The sequence below is a fragment of the Magnolia sinica genome, chromosome 6 (assembly GCF_029962835.1).
Source record: "Magnolia sinica isolate HGM2019 chromosome 6, MsV1, whole genome shotgun sequence".
Classification (NCBI taxonomy): domain Eukaryota; kingdom Viridiplantae; phylum Streptophyta; class Magnoliopsida; order Magnoliales; family Magnoliaceae; genus Magnolia; species Magnolia sinica.
This window is the reverse complement of record NC_080578.1, coordinates 31,067,834-31,090,491: the sequence shown is the minus strand read 5'-3', so window position 1 is coordinate 31,090,491 and position 22,658 is coordinate 31,067,834. Positions and strand designations below refer to the sequence as shown.

The 22,658-nt window shown below is 36.5% G+C and overlaps 1 protein-coding gene across 1 annotated transcript in view; it reads left to right on the top strand.

Annotated features, from left to right (window-relative positions):
* LOC131249582 (uncharacterized) overlaps positions 1-21,960 on the top strand; it is a 75,811-nt gene extending 53,851 nt beyond the window's left edge. The window contains exon 2 of the mRNA XM_058250382.1: positions 21,558-21,960. Within this exon, the coding sequence (XP_058106365.1) occupies positions 21,558-21,960 (403 nt within the window). The remainder of the gene's footprint in view (positions 1-21,557) is intronic.
* Positions 21,961-22,658: the final 698 nt, after the last annotated feature.

The following is a 22,658-nucleotide window of genomic DNA, read 5'->3' as shown; positions in this document are numbered from 1 at the left end:
ACCTAAACCCGAACCCATTCTCAAATCCCAAAACCTATAACCTAAACCGAAACCGTAACCTAATCCTATAACCTAAACTCAAATCCCTAAACCTTAACCTATAACCTAACCTAAACCTATACTTATAACCTAAAACTATTCCCAAATCCCAAAACCTATTACCTAAACCTAACCTCTCCCTAAACCTATAACCTAAACTCAATTCCCTAAACCTAAACCTACACCTAATCCTAATCTCAACTCCCTAACCTAAACCTAAGCCTAAACTTGAAAACCCAAACTTAAACCCAATCCCGAACCTGAACCCGATTTCCTAAACCTAAACCATAACCCATTCTCAAATCCAAAAACCTATAACATAAACCTAAACCAAAACCAAAACTTATAACCTAAACCCGAACCCATTCTCAAATTCCAAAACCTATAACCTAAACCCGAACCCATTCTCAAATCCCAAAATCCAAACATAAACCTAAACCTAAACATAAAACCTAAACCTAAACCTATAACCTAAAATCAAGTCCCTAAACCTCAACCTAAACCTATAACCTAAACTCAATTCCCTAAACCTCAACATAGACCTAATCCTAAACCTAAACCTATAACCTAAACTCAATTCCCTAAACCTCAACCTAGACCTAATCCTAAACCTAAACCTAAACTCAAATACCTAAACCTTAACCTAGACCTAGACCTAAACCTAAACCTATAGCCTAAACTCAATTCCCTAAACCTCAACCTAAACCTAAACCTAAACCTATAGCCTAAACTCAATTCCCTAAACCTCAACCCAGACCTAATCCTAAACCTAAACCTAAACTCAAATCCCTAAACCTTAACCTAGACCTAGACCTAAACCTAAACCTATAGCCTAAACTCAATTCCCTAAACCTCAACCTAAACCTAAACCTAAACCTATAACCTAAACTCAATTCCCTAAACCTTAACCTAGACCTAGACCAAAACCTAAACCTATAGCCTAAACTCAAATCCCGAAACCTTAACCTAGACCTAGACCTAAACCAAAACCTATAGCCTAAACTCAATTCCCTAAACCTCAACCTACACCTAATTCTAAACCTAAACCTATAACCTAAACTCAATTCCCTAAACCTCAACCTAGACCTAATCCTAAACCTATAACCAAAACCCAAACTGACACCTAAACCTAAACCTAAACCTAAACCCATAACCTAACCTCAACCTAGACCTAAACCTAAACCTATAGCATAAACTCAAATCCCTAAACCTTAACCTAGACCTAGACCTAAACCTAAACCTATAGCCTAAACTCAATTCCCTAAACCTCAACCTAAACCTATAACCTAAACTCAATTCCCTAAACCACAACCTAGACCTAATCCTAAACCTAAAACTAAACTCAAATCCCTAAACCTTAACCTAGACCTAGACCTAAACCTAAACCTATAGCCTAAACTCAATTCCCTAAACCTCAACCTAAACCTAAACCTAAACCTATAACCTAAACTCAATTCCCTAAACCTCAACCTAGACCTAATCCTAAACCTAAACCTAAACTCAAATCCGTAAACCTTAACCTATAACCTAACCTAAACCTATAACCAAAACTCAAACCGACACCTAAACCTAAACCTAAACCTAAACCTAAACCTATAACCTAACCTCAACCTACACCGAAACTTAAACCTATAACCTAAATTCAAATCCATAAACCTTAACCGCTGACCTAGGCCTAAACCTAAACCTATAGCCTAAACTCAATTCCCTAAACCTCAACCTAGACCTAATCCTAAACCTATAACCAAAACCCAAACCGACACCTAAACCTAAACCTATAACCTAACCTCAACCTAGACCTAAACTTAAACCTATAGCCTAAACTCAAATCGCTAAACCTTAACCTAGACCTAGACCTAAACCTAAACCTATAGCCTAAACTCAATTCCCTAAACCTCAACCTAAACCTAAACCTAAACCTATAACCTAAACTCAATTCCCTAAACCTCAACCTAGACCTAATCCTAAACCTAAACCTAAACTCAATTCCTTAAACCTTAACCTAAACCTAGACCTAAACCTAAACCTATAGCCTAAACTCAATTCCCTAAACCTCAACCTAGACCTAATCCTAAACCTAAACCTAAACTCAATTCCCTAAACCTTAACCTAGACCTAGACTTAAACCTAAACCTATAGCCTTAACTCAATTCCCTAAACCTCAACCTAGACCTAATCCTAAACCTAAACCTAAACTCAAATCCCTAAACCTTAACCTATAACCTAACCTAAACCTATAACCAAAACCCAAACCGACACTTAAACCTAAACCTAAACCTAAACCTATAACCTAACCTCAACCTACACCTAAACTTAAACCTATAGCCTAAACTCAAATCCCTAAACCTTAACCGCTGACCTAGACCTAAACCTAAACCTATAGCCTAAACTCAATTCCCTAAACCTCAACCTAGACCTAATCCTAAACCTATAACCAAAACCCAAACCGACACCTAAACCTAAACCTAAACCTAAACTTATAACCTAACCTCAACCTAGACCTAAACTTAAACCGACACCTAAACCTAAACCTAAACCTAAACCTAAACCTATAACCTAACCTCAACCTAGACCTAAACCTAAACCTAAACCTATAACCTAAACCAAAACCATAACCTATAACCTAAACTCGAACCCATTCTCAAATTCAAAAACCTATAACCTAAACCCAAACCTATAACCAAAATCAAAATCAAAACCAAAACCAAAACCTATAACCTAAACCCGAACCCATTCTCAAATCCCAAAACCTATAACCTAAACCGAAACCGTAACCTAATCCTATAACCTAAACTCAAATCCCTAAACCTTAACCTATAACCTAACCTAAACCTATACTTATAACCTAAAACTATTCCCAAATCCCAAAACCTATTACCTAAACCTAACCTCTCCCTAAACCTATAACCTAAACTCAATTCCCTAAACCTAAACCTACACCTAATCCTAATCTCAACTCCCTAACCTAAACCTAAGCCTAAACTTGAAAACCCAAACTTAAACCCAATCCCGAACCTGAACCCGATTTCCTAAACCTAAACCATAACCCATTCTCAAATCCAAAAACCTATAACATAAACCTAAACCAAAACCAAAACTTATAACCTAAACCCGAACCCATTCTCAAATTCCAAAACCTATAACCTAAACCCGAACCCATTCTCAAATCCCAAAACCCAAACATAAACCTAAACCTAAACATAAAACCTAAACCTAAACCTATAACCTAAACTCAAATCCCCAAACCTAAACCTAAACCTAAACCTAAACCTAATCCTATAACCTAAACTGAAATCCCTAAACCTTAACCTATAACCTAACATAAACCTATACTTATAACCTAAAACTATTCCCAAATCCCAAAACCTATTACTTAAACCTATAACCTAAACTCAATTCTGTAAACCTCAACCTAGACCTAAACCTAAACCTAAACCTAAACCTATAACCTAAACTCAAATCCCTAAACCTTAACCTAGACCTAGAACTAAACCTAAACCTATAGCCTAAACTCAATTCCCTAAACCTCAACCTAAACCTATAACCTAAACTCAATTCCCTAAACCTCAACCTAGACCTAATCCTAAACCTAAACCTAAACTCAAATCCCTAAACCTTAACCTAGACCTAGACCTAAACCTAAACCTATAGCCTAAACTCAATTCCCTAAACCTCAACCTAAAGATAAACCTAAACTCAATTCCCTAAACCTCAACCTAGACCTAATCCTAAACCTAAACCTAAACTCAAATCCCTAAACCTTAACCTATAACCTAACCTAAACCTATAACCAAAACCCAAACCGACACCTAAACCTAAACCTAAACCTAAACCTATAACCTAACCTCAACCTACACCGAAACTTAAACTTATAGCCTAAACTCAAATCTCTAAACCTTAACCGCTGACCTAGACCTAAACCTAAACCTATAGCCTAAACTCAATTCCCTAAACATCAACCTAGACCTAATCCTAAACCTATAACCAAAACCCAAACCGACACCTAAACCTAAACCTAAACCTAAACCTATAACCTAAACCTAAACCTAGACCTAAACTTAAACCTATAGCCTAAACTCAAATCGCTAAACCTTAACCTAGACCTAGACCTAAACCTAAACCTATAGCCTAAACTCAATTCCCTAAACCTCAACCTAAACCTAAACCTAAACCTATAACCTAAACTCAATTCCCTAAACCTCAACCTAGACCTAATCCTAAACCTAAACCTAAACTCAATTCCCTAAACCTTAACCTAGACCTAGACCTAAACCTAAACCTATAGCCTAAACTCAATTCCCTAAACCTCAACCTAGACCTAATCCTAAACCTAAACCTAAACTCAATTCCCTAAACCTTAACTTAGACCTAGACTTAAACCAAAACCTATAGCATAAACTCAATTACCTAAACCTCAACCTAGACCTAATCCTAAACCTAAACCTAAACTCAAATCCCTAAACCTTAACCTATAACCTAACCTAAACCTATAACCAAAACCCAAACCGACACCTAAACCTAAACCTAAACCTAAACCTATAACCTAACCTCAACCTACACCTAAACTTAAACCTATAGCCTAAACTCAAATCCCTAAACCTTAACCGCTGACCTAGACCTAAACCTAAACCTATAGCCTAAACTCAATTCCCTAAACCTCAACCTAGACCTAATCCTAAACCTATAACCAAAACCCAAACCGACACCTAAACCTAAACCTAAACCTAAACCTATAACCTAACCTCAGCCTAGACCTAAACTTAAACCAACACCTAAACCTAAACCTAAACCTAAACCTAAACCTAAACCTATAACCTAACCTCAACCTAGACCTAAACCTAAACCTAAACCTATAACCCAAAACCAAAACCATAACCTATAACCTAAACTCGAACCCATTCTCAAATTCAAAAACCTATAACCTAAACCCAAACCTATAACCAAAATCAAAATCAAAACCAAAACCAAAACCTATAACCTAAACCCGAACCCATTCTCAAATCCCAAAACCTATAACCTAAACCGAAACCGTAACCTAATCCTATAACTTAAACTCAAATCCCTAAACCTTAACCTATACTTATAACCTAAAACTATTCCCAAATCCCAAAACCTATTACCTAAACCTAACCTCTCCCTAAACCTATAACCTAAACTCAATTCCCTAAACCTAAACCTACACTTAATCCTAATCTCAACTCCCTAACCTAAACCTAAGCCTAAACTTGAAAACCCAAACTTAAACCCAATCCCGAACCTGAACCCGATTTCCTAAACCTAAACCATAACCCATTCTCAAATCTAAAAACCTATAACATAAACCTAAACCAAAACCAAAACTTATAACCTAAACCCGAACCCATTCTCAAATTCTAAAACCTATAACCTAAACCCGAACCCATTCTCAAATCTCAAAACCCAAACATAAACCTAAACCTAAACATAAAACCTAAACCTAAACCTATAACCTCAAATCAAGTCCCTAAACCTAAACCTAAACCTAAACCTAAACCTAATCCTATAACCTAAACTAAAATCCCTAAACCTTAACCTATAACCTAACATAAACCTATACTTATAACCTAAAACTATTCCCAAATCCCAAAACCTATTACCTAAACCTATAACCTAAACTCAATTCCGTAAACCTCAACCTAGACCTAAACCTAAACCTAAACCTAAACCTATAGCCTAAACTCAAATCCCTAAACCTTAACCTATAACCTAACCTAAACCTATACTTATAACCTAAAACTATTCCCAAATCCCAAAACCTATTACCTAAACCTAACCTTTCCCTAAACCATAACCCATTCTCAATTCCCTAAAGCTATAACCTATAACCTAAACCTAAACCTAAACATAAACCTAACCTAAACTTATAACATTTCCTAAAACCTTTAACTTAAACCTAAACTTAAAACCTAAATGTATTCTCAAATTCTTAAACCCAAACCTACACCTAATCCTAATCTCAACTCCCTAACCTAAACCTAAACTTGAAAACCCAAACCTAAACCCGATCCCGAACCCGAACCCGATTTCCTAAACCTAAACCTTAACCTATAATCAAGTTCCCAAAAGCTATAACCTATAACCTAAACCTTAACCTAAACCTAAACCAAAATCTATAACCTAAACCTTAACCTATAACCTAAACTTAATTATAACCTATAGCCTAACCTTAACCTAAACCTATAACCTAAACCTAAACTAAACCTAAACCTATAATCATATGGTGAGACCATTTCTTTTGTGTCAATTTCATTCCTCTTTGAGTTTTTTTTTTTTTAATTCATTAAGAAAAAAAAAGTGGTTATACGTGATGCACTTCTTTTACTGTCTTTCTTTTCTCTAATGGGCATTCTAATTTATGAATGACATGACTGTTTGTAGGATGATGGAATATACGAAGCTACTGAAATTCGGTGAAGTCGAGCACATTTCTCTAATGAAGCCAAAGATTTGTATTTTCAGCATTATTGTATTTGTAATTGTAATTAATTGAATGAAGGATTGTAATTGTAATTGAATGAATGAAGGATTGTAATTGTAATTGAATGAATGAATGATTGTAATTGAATGAATGAATGATTGTACAGGTGGTATTTGAATGAACAGGTGGTAATTGAATGAACAGGTGATGAATGAATGAATGATTGTACAGGTGGTTTTTGAATGAACAGGCGGTAATTGAATGAACAGGTGATTTAATTTTTCAATGTACAAAATAGCTACGGATATTGACCGTAGCCACTAGTCAAACCGGTGTAGCCTTTTTAATTTTGGCATATTGCTACAAACTTTCAGCTACAAATAATATCCGTAGCTGTTTAAAGTTTTTGCTACAGATATAATTGCTATGGATTATATCTGTAGCTATTTACAATATAGCTACGGATTAAATCCGTAGCCAATAGTCAGATAGGTATAGCCTTTCAAATTTTGGCCTATTGCTACGGACTTTCAGCTACAAATAATATCAATAGCTGTTTATTTTTTTTGCTACAGGGGAAAAGGCTACGGATTTAATCCGTAGCCATAGGTCTATGGCTACGAATTTAATCCGTAGCAATAGGTCTATGGCTACGGATTAAACCCGTAGCCATAGGTTCCAGACCTATCGTTATGGCACCTACGACGACGGTCGTGTTACGGACTAGCTACAGACTTAGTCTGTAGCCTTAGGTCTATGGCTACGGATTTAATCCGTAGCCTTTACCCATTTTTTTTTTGGTAGTGAGGGTACTACAATTGTCAAAAAATCTAAAGTCCAACTCCTCACAACCAGATTTGAAGAAATTCATATGGAGGAAAATGAAATGTTTAGGGACTTTTACACTAGATTGAATGACATTGTAAACTCAATGTGGGGTCTTGGCGATAAAATTCCAGAAAGTAAAGTGTGTGCAAAAATACTATGCTCACTTCCTGAACGGTTCAATTCTAAAGTAACCACGATCCAGGAACTTCGTGATACAGATAATATGAGGGTAGAAGAACTAGTTGGTTCACTACAAGTTAAATTTTAAAGCTCCTAAAGGAAAATCTATCGCACTAAAATCTTCTTAATGTAATTCAGAAGAAAATTCTGATTCAGAAGATGATATGGCTCTTTTAGCTAAAAAATTTTACAAGATTTTCAAAAGCAAGAAAAGGGTTGATTTTCAAAAATCAAATGACAAAAAGAAGTTTAGACCCAAATCTCGAAAATCTTTGAAAGATAGTCAATGTTACAACTATCTAGAATATGGGCACTTAGCAAATAGATGTCCTAAAAGGGACAAACCCAAGAAGAAGGGTATGTTGGCTACATGGGATGAATCATCTGATTCTAAAGGTTCTTCTGAATTAGAAGATTCTGAAACTGAGTCGGGCAATGAGGTTAAAGCTCTTATGACTCTAGCCAAATTCACATTTTCAGATAATGACTCTACAAGTGAAGAAAATCTGAATAGTGAATGTGAAAATGAAGATGATCTTCAAGACGCTTACAATGCCCTATATAAGGAAAGTTGTAAAATTGCTGTTAAACTTAAAATTCAAAAAGAACAGTTTTGTAAACTCAAAAATTGTTTTGAATCACTTGTCTTAGAAAAATCACAAATTTCAGATTGTTTTGAAAAATCAAAATGCGATTTGGAATTCAAAAACTCACTAATTGTTGATTTAAAATCTGAAATTGAGATTCTTAAAACTGAAGTATCTTCTCTTCTGAGTCTAAAGGACACATGAAAATATGCCCAAGGTGATCCAAAGTTAGAGAAACTTTTATCCGAATCAAGAAAATGTGGCGATCGATCCGGGTTGGGCTATGATAAAAATTTACCTCCTAAACAAAAGTATACTCCTCCTATGTTTGTTAAAGGAGAGTCCTCAAACTCAAAAGGGAAAAGTACTTATCAAGATTTTTCTAAAAATTCAAAAACTTTTCAAAAACCTAGAAACAACCATGTCAACTTTAATCAGAAACGAAATCCACTAGCTGAAAAGATAGTTGATTTACTCAAGGAGCTCTTAAAATCTAACTCTATAGGTCATTCCTACAAATGTACACAAAAGAAGACCAACTATGTTCCTAAACCCAAAACAGTTATGAAATGGGTTCCTAAAGTCACCTGCTTGGTTGTTCACACTGCTTTCAAAGCAACAAGTCATTCAAAGTGGTACCTAGACAGTGGATGCTCCAGGCATATGACAGATGACAAAGCTTTATTCACCGATCTGAAAGATATGACTGATGGTTCAGTCACATTTGGTGATGGTAGCAACTGCAAGATTATAGGCCAAGGTACGGTTTAACTTTTTAATCTTCCTGTGTTTAAAAATGTTTAATACGTTGAAGGCCTAAAACACAACTTGCTTAGTATATCACAAATATGTGATAATAACCATAATGTTCGGTTTTCTAATCAAAGCAGTGAAATACTAAACAATAAGGGTTTTGTAATATTAACTGGACGTAGAACGTCTGAAAATTGCTATATTATTAGTGAATCCAGCTCATCTAATCAAACATGTTACATGGTCCATACAGACGAGACTGATTTATGGCACAAACGTCTTGGACATGTACATTATCGAAATTTATATCGATTGAGCAAACAAGAACTTGTAAGAGGTTTACCCAAACTTCAAAAATTAGATAAAATATGTGGTGAGTGCCAGATAGGCAAACAAACAAAGAACTCACACAAAAAGGTGAATTCAAATACCACATCAAGACCACTCGAACTTCTCCACATGGATCTGATAGGATCTACCAGAACGGAAAGTCGTGGTGGTAAAAAGTATATCTTGGTAATAGTTGATGACTTTACCAGATTCACTTGGGTAGTCTTCTTAAGGGACAAATCTGAAACCCTTGAAGAAGTAAGAAAAGTTCTCAAAAGGATTCAAACTGAAAAATCTTCTTAAATCAGTAAAATTCGTAGTGATCATGGATCTGAATTTGAGAATAGCAATTTTGAGAAATTCTGTACCGACCAAGCAATATTACATGAATTCTCTACTCCCAAAACTCCACAACAAAATGGAATTGTTGAAAGAAAGAATAGGGTGCTTCAAGAAATGGCTAACGTCATGTTGAATAGTATGAAGCTCTCTAAAAATCTTTGGGCTGAAGCAGTCAAACAGCTTGCTATATTATTAACCGAGTCTACACTAGAAAAGATAATAATAAAACGGCTTATGAATTGTGGTTCAATAAAAAGCCTACTGTTAAATACTTTCGAGTTTTTGGCAGCAAGTGTTATATTTTACGTGATCGTGAAAATTTGGAAAAGTTCGATACGAAGAGTGATGAAGGTATTTTTCTAGGATATTCTTTAAACAGTCGAGCTTATAGGGTCCTGAACAAAAGGACTGGTGTGATTCAAGAATCCATTAATGTTGTCATTGATGATCACTTAAACACACCAATTTCTAATTCAGATAATGATGAAGTACTAATCATTGATAAACCCGATACTTCATCGAATCAGATTGATTCTGAGTTGAGGACTGTTAAAGATTATCCAACCACACAAATTCTTGAAAACCCTCTCACTGGTGTTCGCACCCGTAGACAACTTGAGGATATATGTAATTATGTATGTTTTACATCCCAAATTGAACCATCTAACGTAAAAGAAGTTCTGGCTGATGAGAACTGGATTGTTGCGATGCAAGATGAACTCAACTAATTCGTAAGAAATGATGTTTGGTATCTCGTACCAAGACCTAAAGATAAACACATCATTGGAACAAAATGGATTTTCAAAAATAAGTCTGACGAATGTGGAAATATAATTAGAAACAAGGCTAGACTGGTGGTACAAGGTTATACTCAAATTGAAGGGATTGATTTCGATGAAACCTTTGCACCAGTAGCACGTCTTGAATCTATCAGACTATTTATATCCATTGCATGTTTTAGAAAGATAAAGATCTATCAGATGGATGTGAAAAGTGCTTTTCTAAATGGCGATTTACATGAAGAAGTCTATGTTGAACAGCCAATGGGTTTTGAAGATTCTAAAAATACTGATCATGTATATCGGCTTAAAAAGGCACTTGATGGATTAAAACAAGCACCTAGGGCATGGTATGAGAAACTAACGAAATTTCTTTTAAGTCATAATTTTCAAATGGGATCTGTTGATAAAACTCTGTTTGTTAAGAAACATAATGATCATTTCTTAATGGTGCAGATTTATGTTGATGATATTATTTATGGATCAACTTGTACTGACTTGACTACTAAGTTTGCAGATTTGATGAAATCACAGTTCGAAATGAGCATGGTTGGGGAATTGACTTATTTCCTTGGATTGTAAGTAAAGCAACAACCTGAAGGAATATTCATTTCTCAATCTAAGTATGCCTTGAATCTAATCAAGAGATTTGGATTTGAGAATGGCAAAAATTTCGATACTCCTATGAGTACTACCCTGAAACTATCAAAAGACTCTAATAGTAAAAATGTTGACTCAAAACTTTATCGGAGTATGATTGGTAGTTTGTTATATTTAACTGCTAGTAGACCTGATATTTCACTAAGTGTTGATATTTGCGCAAGATATCAATCTGATCCAAAAGAATCTTACTTGATTGCTGTCAAGCGAATTATTAGATATGTCGCAAGTACTGTAAATCTCGGTCTCTGGTATCCTCATGAAACCAATGTCCAATTAGCTGGGTACTCGGATGCTGACTGGGCTAGTAATCTAGATGATAGAAAATTAACCAGTGGTGGTTGTTTTTACATTGGAAATTGTCTAGTTTCCTGGTTTAGTAAGAAACAAAATTCTATATCACTTTCAACAGCTGGAGTATATCGCAGCTGGTAATGCATGTACACAGCTTGTTTGGATGCAACGAATGCTAAGTGATTATGGAATTAAACAGGATTCTATGTTATTACATTGTGATAATTCCAGTACGATAAATATTTCAAAAAATCCTATTCAGCATTCTTGTACTAAGCATATTGACATTAGATTTCATTATATAAGGGAATTAGTAGAAGAAAAAGTTATATCTCTAGAATATATTCCTACTGAAGATCAACGTGCCGATATTTTCACAAAACCTCTTGATAAAAGAAGGTTCAAAAAGATGAAATTTGATCTTGGCATGTGCATTTTAAATTGATAATTTATGCCTTCTTGTATAATATTGTATATATTTGCTAGATTGAATTCCAATTTTTATTTAAATTGCAAGAAAATTGAATTTTTTGGGGTTTATTCGACCAGTCGTGAGTATACACGACCAGTCGTACTACGACCGGTTGTAGATACCCACGACCAGTCGTGGAACACGGGTTTCACTTCAAATTAGGGATTTTTCACTTTCTTCCTCATTTCTTCTTTCTTCTCCTTTGAGCCGAACTTCGACTCGTCGAACCCATCCTTCAAGTCCTTCAAGGTTAGTGTTCCAAATCCTGTTTTTCTTGCAGATTTGTGTCAAGATTGTTTCCTTTTCTCTCTTGAAGCTTTCTATTTTGAAAATCTTTGAGATTTGGGGTTTAGATTTTGAAAAATCTGTTTTTAGCAAACCCACTTCTCAATCCTTTGCAACTTCCTATTTTCTTGAAATCCTTGTTGCAAATGGCTTCTAGAGGTAGAAAAAATACTTCACGTGGTCCTTCTTCTTCCTCCAGATCGACCGCTATCTCTAAGCGTCATCTTATGGTTCCCAATGATGATCCATCATATGTTAGGGACATTAGATCTCGTAATGTTATTGTTGAACATCCTGTTGATGTTAATCACATTGCTCCTTTTGACATCCTTCCTATGCTTGAAGCTGCAGGTTAGGTTAACTTATTGCATTGGGGTGGGCCTGTATACCAGTCCATTGCCCAATCCATGTTTACATGTATTAGTGCATTTTCACAGGATAATTTAACTTTTCAAATTTCTACTAGAGAATGGCCATTTGACGTTGATCGTAATTTAATTTCAGCCCTTATGAAAATTCCTGTGAATGATGAGGGTATTCCTATCCATAATTTAACCGATAAACCCTCAATGGCTGAAAAATGCATGCTCACTAAAGACTTGTGCAATATGGATGTTCAATGGACTCAAAAAGGGAATGCGCTCCCCACAAGGTATTTGTTACCCAAATACAGAATTCTCCACAGAATCTTTGTGTCTAATCTGTATCCTCGTTCGGGTAATAAATCTGACTTGACTTCGTTTATGGTTCGTGTTATCCATGCTATCTCAAATGGTACTCAGATTTGTTTGCCATCGTTAATCTGTCATTTCATTATTCAGTTTCGACTCCATCCTGGTCATAGTGACATTCCATTTGCCTATTTTATGACTGTATTGGCTACTCATATGTTAGTCGATATGCCTGTTGATGAAGCACCTATCCATCATCTGATCTTCAACAATACTAATATCAATAAGATGAAGTTGGATCTGCTTCCTGAACAAGGTGGTAGTGGTGGTGGTCCTGAAGAAGCTGATATTGACATTAATATGGATGACATTTTTGAGGAACTGGATTCTGACTCAGCAAATGATCCAGATTTTGTACCATCTGATGTTGATGCACGTTTGAGTGCATTAGAGGGTAAAGTTGAGAATATAAATGTTAAGTTGGAAAACATGTCTGTTGCTCATGATTTGCAATTCAAGTACATGCGCAAATATCTCAGGCGCTTGAACAAAGACATACACCAACTTGATCCCTCTATTCCTACTCTGTCATCAAGTTCTAGTTCTGACTAGTTTTTATGAGACTTTTGGTCTATAATAACTTTATTACTTAGCACTTGTTTGCTTGAGTTTGAGTTGGATTTTATGCTGGATATTTGTTCTTGATGTAATATTTATACTGGATATATGTAATGCTATAACTCTTTTGCTATACTCTCTTATTTCCTCATGTTTCCTCTCATGACTTCCTTTATTTAGTTCTCCTTTGTCATATTGTGACAAAAAGGGGGAGAATGGTTTGTTCTTAATGTGATTATGAGAGGAGTAGCATTGGTTATGTTACTCAAGGGGAGTGGGGAGTCAAGGGGAGTATATGTTTGATCTTGAGTATATGTTTGATCTTGAATATATGTTTGATCTTGTTGAATGAAACTGGTTGAAACTGGTTGAATGTTAAATATTGAATATTGATTTGCAGCTATTAACCAGTTGTTTTACTCTTGTTTATCTTGATTATGTGTTTTGTCACTAATTTGACAAAGGGGGAGATTGTAAGTGCTATAGTTTATATCCCTGTCTGTTGTCAAATTTGTGGCGACAAAATCACTGTTATGTTATATATAACTTGCTTAAGTGAAGCTCTTACAAGGATCAATCTTGAATGAAAGAACTGCTCACAAGTACAAGAATCAATCTTGAACGAAAGAACTGCTCACAAGTACAAGGATCAATCTTGAATGAAAGAACTGCTCACAAGACAAGACTCAAGCTGCAAGACTTCAAGAAGAGTTCAAGGCAGTTTGTACACTTACAAGATTGAGCTACATCAAGGTTTGATCTACATCAAGACTTCAAGGCTCATACCTCAAGGCCTCTTGTTCCTAATGTTTCAATGTCCATACTTCATGGTTGAGGTTTGATTGACCATAGGTTGACCTTAGAAGTAGGTCATTTTGGATACATAAGTCGAATGTTTATTTTTCATGTGATTGGTCTGTTCTTCGACTAGTCCTAGGCCTTCTTTGACTAGTCCTAGACTTGCTTCGACCAGTCTAAGAAATTCCTCGACCAGTTGTGAGTTTGTTACAAATTCCGGATAAATTCTGTTAGCCTTCGACTAGTCCAGAACTGCTTCGACCGATCGTAGAGCGATGTCGGCCGATCTTCGACCAGTCGTATAATCTTCGACTCGAAGTCCAGCGAAGATTTTCAGGACCTACGACCAGTCAAAGGAAACCTACGACCAGTCGTAGGTGACCTACGACCAGTCGTAGGAAAGCTTCGACCAGTCGTAGAACGGTCAGAGCATATCCCGCCGGATTTTTCAAATATCTGTTGTTGCTTCGACTAGTCGAAGAGCACTCTAGCCAGTCGAAGACCTGATCTTCTCACTTATAAATAGTGCACGAATCTCAGAAGAAATCATCGATTTAATTAATTCATTCAAGCCAATCTTCGTCGAACTTCTGAGAGATAATTTTGTGCTCCATCTAAGCTAAGTGTGCTTATTTAATATTCTCTTTCCTTAGCTTTATTTAATTGATTTTGTTTCTGCTATTCCAATCTGATTTGATAAGAGGAATTGTTATTCCCTTTCTTTGGAATCAAAATCAATTAAGGCAAGCCCTATTTGGTTTAATTTAAAATCTATTAGAATTAGAACCATTGTAATTGAGTACTGGACATTGAACTTGGACATTCAATCATCTACTTTGATTTGGTTCTACCGGGCTGCTACAACGAAGGAGATATTCAGGTATTTTACATATTGTAAATTCATTTCTATTATTTTGGTTTCTTTCAAGATTTGCCAGAAAAATCTTGTTATATTGGTTATCTGAGGAAAGCCAGGAAAACTCAGAAGTGGAGTTTTTTTAATTGTGTAAGCCCACATACAAAGACACAATTGTAAGGGTTTTGGGTGAACCTGGGAAAACCTATTTTTAGTGAACGCTAATATCCCCTGTGTGAGAATATTAGGAGTGGAGTAGCATTTTGTGTGGCTGTTGTATAACAGTTGGTGAACACACAGGTGAACCACTATAGACTCTTGTGTTGTGGTTGATTGATTTATTCTTCTAATCCTTAATTAATTTTTGTGGGATGTATGTATGGTGGTGAATGTTGTAATTATTTAATTCAAGCTTTGTGAGAATGTTGTAATAGCTTAAAATTTATTTTCTGCTATTCCTTTATAAGCTTGATTTTCAATTTCATTTGAAAGTTGTTCCAGCAAGGTTGCCCTACCATTTTTATGGTGTATGGCTGTCCCTAGAACAATACATTTTTAATTACAAGTTATTTCAATTCAGTTTATATTTATTATTGTATTCCTCTTCGGTTTGAGACTTGATACAAAGATCTTTCTAGAAATAAGGTTGTCCTACCATAAACTCTGTTTTTGGTGTAAGGTTATCCTTAGAACAACATTTGTATCAACCTCTCAAGATCTGAATTTTTGAGGTTATTTTAATTTACTGCATTGTGATTTACTTTGGCTATCATATTCATTTTAATTCCGCTGTTATAAGTTTTAATTTGGCACTGTCTTATTCACCCCTCCTCTAGGACATATAGCTTGGCTTTTTCAAGCTTAAGGTAAAAGGGATGCTAAAAGTATAGAATTTGATGCTCAAAAATTACCAAAGCAATGATGGATCTTTGGTGGCCAAGGTTGAAGATTTCAGGAGTCCAAGATCTAAAAGAACCAAGTGAAGAAGGAAGAAATTTGAGTTTGCAAAGTGCATAATTTAAGAGTTGCTAAACTTTACCGTTCGATAACATCAAACACGCTTCGATGACATCAAAATAAGTGTTCAATGTCATCGAAGGAAGCTCGATCACATTGAAAAAATCAAATAAAATCAAATTTAGTTACTGGACATATGGGTGCAATTCTCGATGTCATTGAGGGGAGGTTCGATTCCATCGAAGGTGAGCTTGATGTCATCAACATTTACTATTTATAGTAAGTCGTGATTTCTAAGAGTTTTAGTTGTAGTTTGATTTCAAAATTTCTTCCATATGGCTTAGTATCCCTATTTAAAGGGTTACAAAATTGTTTTTTTAATTCATTAGCCAATTTTGAATTCTATAGGATTTATTTACTCATGGATTTGAAAAGTCTCTATGAGGAGTCCAAAAAGGTTCCATGAATTTGGACCATGATGTGCGTGCTCCCTCCAACTTTTCAGGTGCACACCCCATGTTTGGGGTAGTTACCCGAATCCAACATAATCTATAAGTCAGATGCGCCACCCATCAAAGGGAACAATGGTGGACATCGAGGGTAGCATCCACCATGGTGATTATTATTTCTTGTTCATGATTTTTTTTAAAGAAATTTATCAAAATAAATTCATTTTATTTTATTTTTTTTAATCTAAAAACTACTTCAATATTAAAAATTGATTAAAACGCCTAAACTTGCCACTTGTGGGGCCCACCGTAATATATGTAAAATCCACTCCGTACATCAGGTTCTATCCTCGATTCTAACGGGTGGTGTGTGTGTGTGTGTGTGTGTGTGTGTGTGTGTGTGTGTGTGTGTGTATATATATATATATCAGAATCATCCGCAACTTGGTGGGCTACTTCACAAGAAAGAATTGGGATATGATGCCAACCGTAGGTTTTTGTGTAGGGCCACCATGGTATGTAGCTTCCATCAGACCGCCCTAAACAGGTGTAACTCACAGTGATGAAGTGAAAATATAAAAATCAGCCTGATCCAATAGGCGGGTCACACCGTGCAAACTTAGAAATTTTAAGAGCAGTTTTACGTTGTTGTGGCCTACCAGAATCTGTATTAGCCTGATCTTTTCAGTGTACGATTGAAATGATGGTTCTCGTCTTAATGGACGACGTGGATTTACATAGAAAACATAGCGGACACTAGAAAGCTCGGGTGTTTCCCGCAAGAATTCCGGTCCATACAATTCAGAAAAAAAGTGTTATATGATCCTTAGGCTGCTTAAGATGATTGATATGCAGGCACTCAGAAATTGTACACGTGGCATATATTAGATCAAATAACACCAATTAGATTGTGCAGCCAGTGTCACCAAGTCACAATCCCAACATCTGTTAGTAGACACTTGTTTGCAGAAATAGGACAGTTGGGTAATTTTTTAGTTTTAACCGTCCCATAAATGTCTGCAAATCCAATAGTCAGATAATCAAATAAGATTAATTTTTAAATCACAATAAATCGACAATGAGCATTATAATTTGAACGTATGGTTCAATTTGATTAGTTGTAGTCACATGTGAAATGTCAAAATAATTTCTAAGCGCCTGCGTATCATCCATCACGCTCTTACAGACTATCAAAGTTTTTCTCATTATAAAATCACTCAAACTACGATAGTCATTTTGTAATTGGCCCACCAAGTTTTGTTTTATACGTAAATCCACTCTATCGACCCGGTGAGAACCATCATTTGAACAGACATACAGGAAATCAGGCCAATAAAGAATCTGATGGGGCACATTAATAGGAACAATGTAAAAATGCTCTTAAAACCTCTAAGACAAGTTGTGGCCCGCCTGATATTTGGATCAGACTGATTTTTGTATTTTTCACTCCATCCTTGTGAATTACGTCTGATTAAGTGGTTTCAAATAATTTAAAATAAAATAAAATAACTTTATTTTGGTGAATTTCCTCTATTTTTACTCTGTTTCAAAGAATTGTTTGGATGTCCTTTTTAAATTCTTTTCAAGTTTAGTGAGGATAGCATGAGACCATGTGCTCTTGAATCCCATTTGATTTAAACCCTGATACAAGCAACACATGAAACAGCATTTGTGTGGTGAAAACCCACTTCTAATTTCTATACTGGACTGAAGCTCGACCCAAACCCAGCTTATGACCTCAGAACTAACGAGTCAATAGATGGTTCGGCTTGTTGCTTGGACCTGATGCAGAACCCACCCTGACTTTGAATGGGTTGGGTCTGGGTCCAAAAATTCAACCCGAATTTGCTGAAATGAGATGAACCCATTGCTCTGATAGATGTCCATAATAATATCAGCCACATCAACATCTTCCCTTTGTTTTTTTAAAGATATACGCATTATGACATGATATTTGGTTAGATGTCAGACAACTGTAATAACTACCTGGCATCATTTTCTTATACCATACATTTCGTTGAGGGTACCAAACAGGCCTTAGGCCTCGAAAATACCCTCCAAATTTGTGGACCATTGATATCTTTATCTCATTTTACTTGCAATAATTATGTATTTGATATCTTTGATATATAATACATAATTACTATTAACTAAAATGAGATGAATTCGTCTTTGGGGCTTACCAACGCCATCCTATAATTTGCGGTTGGCTAATAAATGAAATTTGCTAACCACTAACCTTCTTTTTTACCTGGCTCGGGCTCTTACAAGAGATGGTAGAAAAGGCTCACAATCACGCCACTCGCATGCCAATAGAAAGAAATGATCCACAGCCTAACTATTACAAGAAGATCCAAAAGGGCTAGCAAGTAGAATGGAGGGGAAGTTTTCAAGTCAAGCAAACCACCTTGCATAAGCACCCGCATACATGAAAGGTCAACGCTCAGAAGTAGTTGGTTGCTCAAAATATCAAAGGTGCCACCACCAAACATAACAAAACTCCCATGCCAACACAGTAATGCCCCACATATGCACCTTTACAAAACCATCACGGGCCACTAAAAGGGAATTTCAAACACCTAAACCTAACAATGAGTTCATCATATATTAGATATCTTGATCTTTAATACATAATTACAATGAGTTTAAACTCATTATCTAGTGGAGATAATGATCTCTAATACATAATTTCCGTTAACTAAAATGATATTAACTCATTTTTCAGCATCTATCAAATAGGGCGTTGGCATCCATGAATAGATGAATTGCCTCGTAACCGGAGCACCAAAGTTGGCCCGGGGCAAACAAATGTATGAAAATCAGACTAAAAGTGAAAAGGAAATACTCATAAGCTTGTTGCCTGAAAACAATAGAAAGGGCAAGGGCCCTATTGGCATAGGTTTACCAAACACTAACATGCTAACAAAATCTTGCCCAACACAAGTTAACCTAACTATTGTTGCCTCTCGGTTTTAAATTCGGTCACGTGGTTTTTGCGGGCATGCCAAAATCAAATGTGCAGCTCAATTCAAACAGAACAACTAAGACCCAAGCATCAAGATAGGCAGATACATCGGAATCGACCGTATATGATCCAGATCGAATAAGATTTGTTGCCTATTCAACCAATTGCACAACGTTCTTTAAGATGATCAGACGATTATCAGAATGTAGGATTTGTCCTCTAAAAATGAGTTGCACATTTGCCTCCCACATGAAAGGACTTTTTCAATATAGATAAAACAAAAAAGAAAATTCTTACAATCAACCATGAAGAACAACTGCAGAGTGCCTTTCTAAATGGAGAACTTGCTTGATATTTGAGCAAAGTCCAACACACAAATTTAGAGCCGAATTACAACTAAAGTTGACAGCTACTTGATTACTACTACCGATTACATTAAGGAATGTAAACGACTGTCAATGCTAAAGAGTACAAGGTAACTAAAAAATAGATTTGACTTGATTTGGTTGGTATGAGAGCCTATTTTACTGAATTCCCTTACTATCTATATCCTTAAATTGACCATCTGAATGCGTTCTATGTTCTGATGGTTACTAACCGTTTCAGCACTACTGACATTTTGGAAACTTCCTTCTTACCATGTCTGTCCTGATAATTGCTCTAGGCTTCCTTATCGACTCAACCACGTTCCACTCGGCCTCTTGCTTCGTGGATGATGTGGCACCACTCGATAGCCGCCAGCTATATTACCGCAAAATCCTCTTCAGGTATCCCTACAAATCTCGAATATACCACGCAACTCTTGTAAAACCAAACGTATCCCTTTCTGATTGGCTCTCATACGAATAGGCAGAAACGAGGTAGAACAATGATTATGCATTCTTTGCAAATGGTTTAAGGTCTCTCACATGCAATGCCAGGCATGCTTGATGGGCACAATCTCCACATGATAAAAACAGGGAGGGATCAAAACCACGCCACGTATCAACAGCTACTGCAAGCATCCAACCTACTAACGATGAAAGGTAAACAAAACCAAACTTCTAACAATGCCCGACCAAACCCCAGCCAACAAGTCCTCTTACTTAGGAGGGCACGGTTCTCCTGATACCATCAAGATCAATGTCATTCATCTTTGAATTCACAAATTGGCCTATTTCTGTTTATGAATTCCCCAACTCAAACTGTTTGTTGGTATGGACCACGAGAATATCAACATAACTTCACCTGTTAACTTGGAGCTCAAATGGATCCGATCTGTGAATTTTAGTGAATCAATGATGCAATGAACTTGGAGCCATAGTTCTAAAACTCGCCGACTCGACTCGAAATTCAAGCGAGTCAACTAGGTGATATTTCGAGTGAGTCACTGTGAAACTTACTACAGAGACAGCCTCAGGCCGGAATCAGCAAGACTCGTTGACTTGGACAGATAACTCATCCGACTCCATGCAAGTCATCATAACTCGGACCAAATCACTTGTCTGGTCAAACCAGTCATTTCATGAATTGAAAATTGGAATAGGGTGGAGTTTCAAAACCACGTCCTCTAGCACTTCCATTCCTGCACCATCAACAAGTTCGTGTTTGTTTTATAGTTATTTTACTTTTAACTTGATAATGAATTTTACCATCAATAACTTTTTACATTTAAGTACTGATTCAAGTCAACTAAAGACTCATCTGAGTTGTGGAGTCGACCCATCCCCGCTATACATAAGTCAAGTTTCCAGGTTTTTAAAATATGATTGGAGCAACCAAGGGAATTTCATTCACTGGGATCCCAAACCCATCCAAACTTTACCAAATGGAGCCACACCCAAGAGTTGGCAACTTAATCTTGACAAATCAAAACAAAGCAAATCAACAGCACCAGTGAACAATAAGAAAAGATCAAAATTTCATATCAAGTAAATTACAGTTTCAACTTTCATGTCAATGTGTTTGAATAAGTATTTGACAAACCATTTCAAAAATAGCTTTGGCAGCGGACGCAATCAAAACCATGACGTGAACAATGGGATCCAGATGTCCACACACGGAGCAGGGGGGCTGTCCTCTAAACTAATTTTTGGTGGATTACATATGGGTTTGGGCTGGGGCTCAAGCCCAGGGTCTACTGCTCTAAGAGGGGAGTGAATTAGCAGCTTGGCAACCAAATATTCACGTTTCCTTCCTTCAATACCTTCAAGGTGGGTAGTTCAAAATCAGGCAGAATAACAAATTACCACTGCAATGTGTGAATGACATGAATTTAGTGCAAGAGTTTCTGGGACAGCAATAGAATCTTCAACATATGATAACTTGGAGTTCAAATTTATGGCTCCAGAATCAGCAGATTCGCTGGAAAGGGCCTTCTCTGAGGAAGAGATCAAGAAAGCAGTGGAAGAATTGGGCAGTGATAAGGCACTGGGACCCGATGGCTTCCAGCTTGCGTTTTTACAAAAGTTTTGGGGGACAGTTAAAAGAGATGTGAATCATGTGATTGAATTCATGAATGAATTTTATGAGAACGGTATAATTGCGGCAGAACTAGGGGCCACCTTCATTGCAGTTATACCCAGGAAAGAAGTAGCTGAAAGTCTACATTTCCGTCCTATTAGCCTATTGGGAGGCCCTCGCGAATTTCTGACAAAATTGCTTGCTTCTAGATTTCTTTAGATGTTGGGAGAAATAATTTTGGCCTCATAAGGGGCTTTTGTGGAAGGAAGACGGACAGTAGATAGCTCCTTGATGGCGAACAAATGTATAAATTCATGCAACAGGAGTGGAGAAAGGTATTGTTTTCAAACTTAATATTGAAAAGGCATATGATCACATCGATTGGCCCTTTTTGGATTACATGTTGGACAGACTGGGCTGTGGAGCAAATGGTGACACTGGATGCAGGCATGTGAGAGATCGGCAAAGTTCTCTGTTCCAGTGAACGGCTCGCCAAACAATTTCTTCTCAGCTTCTAGAGGTCCTCCGGCAAGCAGATGCACTATCCCTATATCTGTTTGTGGTAGTTATGGAGGCTTTTAGTAGAATGCTAGAAAGAGGAGCAGATTTCGACTTTGTGAAAGGTTTTAGAGTTGACAGATTGGACTTCTAGGTTTCCCATTTGCAGTATGCTTAATGACACGCTATTATTTTGTGAGGCCAAGGTCCTAAAAGTGCAAAACAACCTTCGCTCGATCATTGTCAGTTTTGAGGGGGTTTGGGGGTTGAAAGTCAACTTAGAAAAGAGTGAGATTTTGGAAGTGGGCATTTCAAAAGAGGAGTTGGGCTTGCACACATGTTTACTCAACTGTATGGAAGGCCCATTTCCTTCTTATCTTGGGCTTCTGTTATGCATTGGAAAACCAGTGATTGAACTG